Here is a 10,196-nt window from a genome sequence, read left to right as displayed (position 1 = left end):
TAATCCTTAAGAACTACCACAGCCACTCCAATGCTTTACAAAACAAGGTGTGACATTGTTTATTGTGAGTCATATACATAAACATTCAGTTAAACACAAACTATTAGTATATAAGTTATTTAGACAAGTCATTCAAAATGCGGCCCCTATCTGTTGCTTCTCAATAAGCATTTGTTGTATAATAAAAAATATTAATATAATAAATATTACATCATATATAACCGTGTAATGTATCCATCGCTTTTTTAACCAGCCCCCACATGTTCAAATCTTGATAAGCTCATAAGCATTTAAGCAAGAAAAAGTTACAGAATGCTCTCCGTGGACAGTCACACTTCTTTCCAATCCTGGAGCCCTTCCTTATGGCACACTGCTCTCCTACGTCACACTGAGAGGGATAACACAAATGCAGAGGTGGTCACATTTTTTAAAAGTATCATCAATACTGCAATGTATAGAAACAAGTAAAAGTCCGGTGAAAATAAATGTACTTGAGTAAAAGTACAAAAGTATTGGCATCAAAATATACTTCAAGTACCAAAAGTAAATGTAGGCTACTCATTATGCAGAATGTCCCAGTTCAAAACATTTAGAAAATAGCCAATTTACAAGCTCACAATGCGTCGCGATGCGACGCATTTCAAATAATTGTAGCTGGGTAAAAGTAGCAATATTTGCCTCTGAGATGTACTGAAAACTGGAAATACACCAGTTAAGTAAAAAAATACCTCACAATTGTACTTAAGTACAGTATTTGAGTACATGTACTTTGTTACTTTACACCACTGCAAAAAAAATATATTAAATAAATAATATCGCCATTGTTCATTACCAATTATATACAGTATACTGACTCAAAAACTCTAGTACTGCAGCATTATTTTTTGAATAGATCAAATATGCTCTCTTAGAAAGTTGTTATAGCCTTTACTGTAAATGTAACATCATATATAATATCGTGATTTTAGATGCGTCTAAAAGTAGACCTATATTTGGTTGGTATTTACCGTGGGAACTTGCCCAAATTTCTTTTCCCATAGTGGTAGTCGTTTCTTCTGCAGCTTTTCAAGAACGTCTTGGAGAGCTCCAAGCTGTTGAACAGATAAACGAGACAAATGTGTGTAATAACAGGCAATAAACAACAAAAGTTACCACTCGATCAAAACATTATTTTTTGTTGTAGCTCAGTAATAATCAGACATATATAGGACTAGCTGTCACGTTAATCACGGATGTACCATGGAAAAAACACTCTTACCAGCTCCTTTTCATTGGTCAGATTGGGATCCTTGGGGTAAAAGTCTCGCAAGGCTCTGGAATCAACATCTACTTGTGATTCGGAGTCTAGAAGCTCTGATCCCAGAACAACGGACAGAAGCACCGCGCACACAACCACAGTGGCCCACTGCATCCTGGAGCTGTCCATGGTCCTGACGCACCGCGACGCACAGTCACAATGTGAGGATCTTCACGCTCCACACACCTTTTATGTGATTCTTCTCCTTCTCCTTGACTACTCGCTCCACCTTTTTTTTTTACCCATTGATTGTTTCCTGCGTAAGAGATGTCGTGGGTGAGTCATTGCGCTCAAGTTGCTGGGCAAATTTGCCAAAAACTTGTTGGCACTGAATTGACTGAAATAGCCCACAAGGCAATCAGGCAACATTTAGATTGTCTAGATTGGAATTCTAATTCTTACATTGTGTCAGCCTAAGTGAAGATAAAGCAGTAACAGAATCACGATGTTTTACAAAAGTAAATGGATGGTGTAGCCTATTTCTTGGTATGTTGTTTACTTAATATATATATACTTTTCCTCCCATAATACTTATGGACCTACAGTATAAGCATTCATGCATTACTGTTGGATGGTCAGATATAACCAAACAGTGAGTTTAGTTTTTGTTTTGATACAAATGCTGTTTCCTCTTTAGGCTTAAATTCATAATATTCATATATTTAATGAAAATAAACTATTTGAGGATGAAAATGAATGGATGTGGCAGTTGTAGATATTCTATGATTATGGCTAAACAAGCAATTCCTTTTCTGTATAGCCTATATGTTTTGTAATAATAACTAGAAAAAGTGCTCCTCGGAGCACAGGTCTCCGCCAGGTCAGGTAGGTTATTGTGGGCCAACAATGTTGGGAATTTGCCAATCAGGATGGAATATGAAAAATCGGACAGAACCATCTTGATCACTTGACTATAGAGATAATGGGTACCGATTTGCATGATGATTGGACAACATTTGTAGGAGTAATACAACAAAGAAAAGTTTTGAAAAAATCGGCCTCCTGGTGGCGCTATAATAGGGCAATGTTAAAGGGTGGCATTTGTTCTTCAACTTAGTGCGAATGTGCTTGTAAAGTGTCACCTCAATCGGACGCTGCGTTCATGATTTGTGGCATTTTGTTCAAAACGGGCCACTTCTGCAAACTTTAGATGTCATTGTTAGCCAATCAGGATGAAATATGAAAAATCAAACAGTTCCATCTTGATCACATGACTATAGAGATCATGTGTACCGATTTGTGTGAAATTTGGATAAAATGTGAAGGCTTAATATCCAAAAATGTGTTTTACATAAGTCGGCCTCTTGGTGGCGCTATAAAAGGCAAATGTGAAAAATGCAGGGCGGATGTCTTTCCTTGGCCTCTAGGGAGTGTGCGTGAAAAGTTTCACGCAGATCGGTGCAGTTATAGTTAAAAACACAAATCAGCCTTTTATAGCGCCACCATGAGGCTGATGTGAAAAATGGCAGGTGGCATTTCTTCCTCGGCCTAGTGGGAATGTGTTTGTGAAATTTTACGGAAATCACAAGCTGCGTTTATGATTTGAGGCATTTTGTTCAAAACGGACCAATCCTGCAAATTTTGGAAGGCAACCTTAGCCAATGAGGATGGAATATGGGGAATGGGACAGATCCGTGTTGATCACATGACTATAGAGATACTGTGTACCGATTTGCATTACGTTTGGATAAAATCTGTAGGAGTAATGTAAAAAAAATTGGTTTTGAACAAATCAGCCTCCAGGTGGCGCTATAACAGACCCATGTGAACAATTTGAGGCAGAGGTTCTGAATTGGCATCCAGGGAGTGTGTGTGCACAGTTTCGGAGCGACCGGGCCAACGGTGCCGGAGATTTGGTGCTAACACACAGACAGGACACACGGACGGACGGACACACGGACACACGGACGGACGGACGGACGGACAGGGGCGAAAACATACTCTCTCGCCATGCCTTTCGGCCTGGCGGAGACAATAATGATAATTATCATTATTGTTATTATTATCATAATCATCATCATCATGCGTGATAGTCACTGTATCCTGTTGTAGCCTAATTGAAAATTAAGGATGGATTGAAATGGGAATACTGACTGAAGTATAGCCTATAGTAGCCGACATAGACTAATCTATTGCTAATAACGTACGGACCATGGATGTTACCGTTAATTAAAGTGTGATTACACGTAAAGATCTTTTTCTTTTACATTTGAAATCACAAGCACAGACAGCCCCATCTGCACCTCCAACCACAAGCTAATGTGATTTTACATGATCTGAAGCAGCCATGACTTCCACTGCCCAAAGCCAGGTGATAAATCATGATGCATTAAAGGCAACTCTAAATAAACGTTGATGTATATTGTATCCTTAATCATGTGTTTGAGACAGTTGCCTCTAGTTATCCTGGCTCAGACCAGGCCAACGCTCAATTATTTTAGTGTCGCCTGCTTCTGTTCTACCAGCAGGGACTGAGATGGAAGAGCTTTTATTGTACTGAAGACTGTGTGACTCATTTCTCTGTCTTCGATTTTTAATGACTTGAACACACAATTTTACATTTTATTTGCAACAACGAACCATTTCAATTTAAAACACCATTTCATTATCTCCGCCATGCCGAAGGCCAGGGCCAGAGATTATGTTTTCCCGTCTGTCTGTCTGTCTGTCTGTCTGTCTGTCTGTCTGAATCTGGAGATAATCTTGCAAATGACTGATCAATGCCCAAGTTTCTGTGCACGCTGCCAGAAGGCCAAGGATGATCATGGATCATATGAAGGCAAGCCTGGGAACCATCAGTGGTTGCTGTTTTCCACATACTTGTATTTTGTTTATTTTACACTTGGATAAACTCCAGTGTCTCCTCAGCTGTGAATTCTACCAAAAACAACTGCAGCAACTGTGTTTGGTGGCTGAATTTCTTCCATGTTTGACATGATAAGTTGTGAATATATATCAATATATATCTGACAAAACAATACAAGTTTATCACTGTTGTGTTCCTTTTATCACTCCCCTCACCCCCGGCATTTAAAGGCAGGGTACTGTAGGTGATAATTCTTTTTTTCTTCACTTAGTAATTTGAGTTTCTAATTATGTATTCTTGATGCTTTAACCCACTTGTTATATTTTTGGACAACTCTTGTGGCTCAATTAAGGAGATGCCTCAGCCTTGTGTTTTGACCATGCATGAATATGATTTTCACAGGAAACATTTGAATAGTGTTCCTTTCTTCTCATCACACTGATGTTGCCTATTTAAACCCCCAACCACTTCTTCTACATTCCTAATGCACCACCAACCTAACACCTAGCATATGATAAGTGCCTTCCATCCGAATATAACTAATCTTCTCACCTGTAACAACTCCATGTAGTGGCATCTGCACAACCCTGCTATGAAAAACTGACTAGTTTATGACTCAACTCTGTTTTTCTTGTGTGCAGCTTGTAGCTCTGACTACTTTGATCACTCTGCATCCGCCCACACCAAGCACAAGCCCTAATGTTTTGCCTGCTGCTCAACTACCAGACACTCCAAATGAAAGGCGATGGGCCACACAGCTCAACTGCACTCCTCAAGGTCGCCTTGTTTCATGAACTTGTTCCTACTCAGTTTAACCACCTGATGGTAAGTTAGTTCTCTTTCCTGCATTAGACTTTGGTGCATGTCTACACCTGGAAGCAAGGCTTTATTTTCCATGAACAATGTGTCTTACTCTTACAGTAGTTTGTACAGTATTGTGTTACTATGTCACCACCAAGACAACATTTGTTTGTATAAGTTTGTTGTAGTTATCATGAGGTCCTCCAACATCAGAATGCTCATTACTTACAAACAGTGTCTAATTAAGATGCACGTCACATCCTCATCCTCTGTTTGAGTTCTATCAGTCCTTCTCTGGTTTAGTGTTTAAGTGTGATAATGATGACTGAGACAGAGCCGATGTTGAGTTGACCACATTGTATTTTGACAGACTTTTGAGATGTGCCTTGATTCTTTGGACTAATGGGAAGATTGATTCATTTAATACTTTATTAGTCAAAAAAGTAAACAGCACGGAGGGTACAGTAAAACATTTAGGCTAAAAGGATAATACAAAAACGTCCTGGGGAATATTAACACATTAATACGTGTCATCAACAAATACAAATAGCTATATTATTTACAGAGGAGAAAAAGGAAAAACGGCGGCAGTGTATGACCCCTCATTTCAACTTCCACTTGTAGTTTTCTGTCAGATGCTTTTTCAGGCCAGTTTTGAAAGAAGCCAGGGATTCAAATCCTTTATTAATGTCAGAGTATTCCACATTGCGGTGGCAGAGTAGTAGAATGAATATTTTCCCATTGTATGTGCTAAATTTGGGGGGTACCAGATCGTAGGTGCAGATTACAGAAGACAAGAACAATGAGTTCAAGCTAAAGGGACAGAAACAGAGTAAGAAAGTTAATTTCAAAAGTAAAAGAGCTATCCATGAACCCAGCATTATTCGCAGCTGCCACTAAACTGCCTTGTTACAGCAAAGAGCTTTTATCTCCCAGAAAAGTCCTTCTATGGAGACTGAGGGTGGAAGGTGAAGAACGGTGGAAGATAACAAAGAAGTGCAAACATCTGGTCTCTCTCTGTCTCATACAACGTCTCAATATTTCTCTTTCTCTCACAAATACAAATACCTGTGATCCTTTTTGTTTACTCGTCAAGCAGAACGTTTGCCACTCAAGGACCTTATAAAACGTTGTGTTAATTCCCACGGTGAGTCATTTCTACCAACTCTTCAGTCTAGCAAATCTTTTTGTGTCAAAAAGGTCATGATTAATAATAGCTGCCGTCAAGCAGACGGAATATGAAAATGTATTAACAATATTATTTTTGAAACAGCTTGTTATTTGTTTTGAATTTCACTCTCTGATTGGCTGTCATTTCTAATGTGTTATGACTAGATGAGTCATTAAGATAACAGCCCATTTGTATTGCCAATTTAACAGGCAATAAACAGGACATGAACAACTGCATACTTAATTCAGATGATCGCTTGTTAACATAACTTAGAATTTCCCACTTAAAAAGTTATTGAACAATTAATCACTAAAGTATATACTGTATGCTACCAGTTCTTCAGTAACCTCATAAAGTCACTGAGACATTTATTGCAGAAGGGTCTGTGCTTCAGCACTCATCTGGAAGATACATCTTGAGACTAGAGGACATACAGTAGTTGTATGCTGTTTACTGATTAATCACGGCATTCTAGGACTGATTACAGGGGTTCAATCAGAAAACTGTACATGTCTGACACAGTGTGTTTAAAAGCAGCAGGTTGCTGCTCTTATCACAACAGGATCATAATTGCCTTACTGGCTTGCTGTCCGTTGCCTCAACCATGTCCCACCAGATTATTTCCCTATTTCCTCTATGTTTGGCCTCTACTTGTAACACAGACAATTGCTGTAGACTGCAGACTGTAGGAATGGTAAGGGACAAAATCTGCTAGGTTCTTGGTTCTCCTGATGCATCGACTGAAAGAACAAATATACCCAAAATAAAAGTGGTTAACTTGCATATCGTAAGAACATTTTTCAACTAGCACATCCGCTGGACGGCAGGTGCAGGACCAACAGTGAATCATCATCATCATCATCATCAGGTCTCTTGCTCGGTGGCGGGGGCGACGCCATGCGTAGAGCCAATCAGCTTCACCAATCTTCTCCATTTGGATCGGTCCAGTGGATCAAGGCAGGAAAAAAATAGAAGTCCGCACACTGAGACTTTTCAAAAGCAAACAAGGCTTTATTGATTAATGTTTCGACACACAGTCTTCTTCTGAAGAAGGTGTTGAAAGGTTAATCAATAAAGCCTTGATTGGGAGCTTTTGAAAAGTCTCAGTGTACAGACTTTATTTTCTTTCCTAAATTGCATAACATGCCCTGATGAAATCTCAACCCACCCCAGCCTAAATTTGTAATAATTTAAAATGGATTTTTAAAAAAAAGTGCAATCATATACAGTAGCCTACAGCCACATGTTCAGAGACACAATGCAGTTATAAATGTCTTAGGAGCAGTCGGATTTCAGCATCCTCCATATACAGTATAGCTCCCATCTCTCAATGTGGATGAATAGTGACATTTGTCCATATACACAGAGAAAACAGATAAATATACTGTACAGCCTGTGTGTAATTCCCAGTTTTTATTTGTCCTTGATATCTAAAATGTTATCCATTAGTAGTTCTTGTAATATCCTATATACTGTATGAGCAATATTCTCTTTTCTTTTCTCTCTTATCTTTTTTTAATAGTCCATTTAATTCCTAACACAAGGATATTAGACAGTGAAGTATTATGTCTTAGGTAGGACACTTTTGGGCAATCATGTTCCTCCCAACCCATATGATATATCTTGAGATACCAATGCAACTGTTATGGGGGGGGGGGGCTGTTTTATAATGATGTTATGAAAATGCTTAGGGTAAACTGACCTGTGGTTTCCTAAATATGTGAGATAATGTTTTGCTAGGATAGATTCACTTTAATAAGCCCACTTTGTACTTAATAACTTACAACCTAATCCTGATGCACAATTTAGTGCATTGGGGCAATTAGACAAACAGTTATGCCTTTAAACTCAGTTACTGTCTTGGGGCATTCTGTCTTTTGCTCTTCTCTTAGCCAGATCACTCATCCTTTTACTCATGTTTCCTCTTCTCACCTTTTCTATTTTGTAATAAACACTTTCAATTCATATCGTACTTAAAGTCCTTTGTATTTTGAGCATTTGTTTATAGCAGGATACAACCATTAATCTGTGCAGGGCTGCCTAATAAGGGGCCAGGTGAGGCCCAGGGAGCCCAGTGGCCACAGGCACACTGTTGCACCAATCTGGACCAAACTTGCCACAAGCACTGTTCAGGGGTCTGCCATGAGAATAGTCTCACCAGGGGCCACATTGTACAACCTATCTTACTGTATCAGGGACAAGCAAGCCCCCAGAACCGAGAGGGAGCAGTGAAGCGCATTGGACATGCTGGCCAATCATAGGTACTGCAGCTTATTACGACTGGGGCCAGACACACGAACGAGCTAAAACGGTTTCGACCAATGGGCTTGACTCACGAGCACGGGTTGCGCATGGAGGTGACGCAAAACGCGTCACCTCCGTGACGCAAAACGTGTCACCTCCGTGACGCAAAACGTGTCACATAGGCCCCAAATAGGCCCCGCCCGTGCCCGTCACATTTCCCAACCCGGAAGAAGGGGTGAAAAGGGAGTATGCGCTGCGAACAGCCTTTTTGCATGTAGTTTAAGCGCAAGGGGGCGGGGCCGCGGGTGGCGGGTGGGGAGAGAGCCTGGCGACCCGAGCTATGTTAGTGCACTGAGTGGCAGTTGGGGCAAACGCAGTCCCCACAACATCATTTACGATTCTGTGCCTATCGGTACATAACTCGGACGGCGCTTAGTCGACTAGCAGACCATCGGCCGGTCGTCGCGTCTGGAGGCGCTCGGGCGCGACTCCTCGGCCTCAAGGTCTGCTGAGTCGGCACGCCTCCGTCATGGTCCAAAACTATACTTTATCGGCGAAAAAAGTAGTCTGGACTGCGTTTGCCCCAACTGCCACTCAGTGCACTAACATAGCTCGCGTCGCCAGGCTCTCTCCCCACCCACCACCCGCGGCCCCGCCCCCTTGCGCTTAAACTACATGCAAAAAGGCTGTTCGCGTATGCGCTGGGTGAGCAACTCCATACAAGTGGATAGGCAGGGATTTCCGGTGCCCTCTCTATTATACTCTATGATCAGGAACCCCCAGGGGCCACACATCGTGGAGGCACACCGTTGTTCCGATCCGCACCAAACCTGACACGCAATCACCATGACGTTACAGTGTCCCAGCCTATGTTTATACAAAAATGTAAGCAAAAACACACACTCAAAGTTGGCCATAGTTGGCCTTGAACAGCTGTGATGTGTCAGAAGTTATGACGATTCCTTGGTTAGACCAGTGGAATAAGAATCTTCCTGCTAGTTCTTCAGGCCAGTGCCCCAGCAACACCATGCAAGAACACATTCGGGCAGTCTGCCTTCTCAGTAAAGGGGGTAAACCTTTGGAACTCTTTACCTACGGTTCTAAAACTAGAGACGGATGGTAATGTGTTTAACAGAGGGCTCAAATTATGGTTGAAATCAAATCAACTGTGCTCACATGTATAGTTACTGATTGGTTATTTGAATGATTATGTCTTCTTTTGTTTAGTTAATGTATTGGGTCTGATATTGATTTTGATTATGTTAATTATTAGTACATGTGAGTGTCTATATGTGTGTATGCATACATATGTATGGGTGTGTATATGTGTGTATATATATATTTATACATTTACATTTTTTTTTGTACCTGATTGGGTTTTAGATTGGTGTTACTGTATTTTAGAAAAGCTTCCTGTGGACAGGTGTTAAAAATTAGCACTCGTGCTATATACACTGTAAGCAATGCATCTGGTTCCGTCCAATGTAATTTGTGATGTCCATATCAAATAAATAAACATAACATAACATAACCATTGCCTCAGACTTGTATTGATTAATTTGATAACCTGAACGTTCTCAATATTCTTTTAAATGTTGTATCACTACAGGGACAGAGGAAACTGGGTCACTGATATAATACATCAGTGACCCTGCATCTTATATTGACATATGTCATTGACAATAATATGAGATATTGAGATACGATGAGATACGATGTCTGAGTGAAATCTTGTGTTCTGTTTGTCATCTTTTATACCCATAATACTATAATGTTGTCTTATTATGGCTGCTAGAGGTTCAGTATTTATAGGAAATTGGTCACTTTTTGTCATTACATAGCAAACGAATGGGGTCTATTATACCCTCAGAATTTTG

At 40.3% G+C, this 10,196-nt stretch overlaps 1 protein-coding gene across 1 annotated transcript; it reads right to left on the bottom strand.

The window, feature by feature from the left end:
- Positions 1 to 280: 280 nt before the first annotated feature.
- Positions 281 to 1,426, bottom strand: cart3 (cocaine- and amphetamine-regulated transcript 3; the record flags this gene model as incomplete). Its single annotated transcript, XM_080425918.1, has 3 exons — positions 281 to 388; positions 1,008 to 1,091; positions 1,259 to 1,426. The coding sequence occupies 3 exons, from the start codon at positions 1,424 to 1,426 to the stop codon at positions 281 to 283; spliced, it is 360 nt and encodes a 119-aa protein (XP_080282044.1).
- Between the last annotated feature and the right edge of the window lie 8,770 nt (positions 1,427 to 10,196).

This window comes from Gymnoscopelus braueri, assembly GCF_963280865.1.
Source record: "Gymnoscopelus braueri genome assembly, chromosome: 1".
Taxonomy (NCBI): domain Eukaryota; kingdom Metazoa; phylum Chordata; class Actinopteri; order Myctophiformes; family Myctophidae; genus Gymnoscopelus; species Gymnoscopelus braueri.
This window is presented reverse-complemented; position numbering and strand designations above follow the sequence as displayed.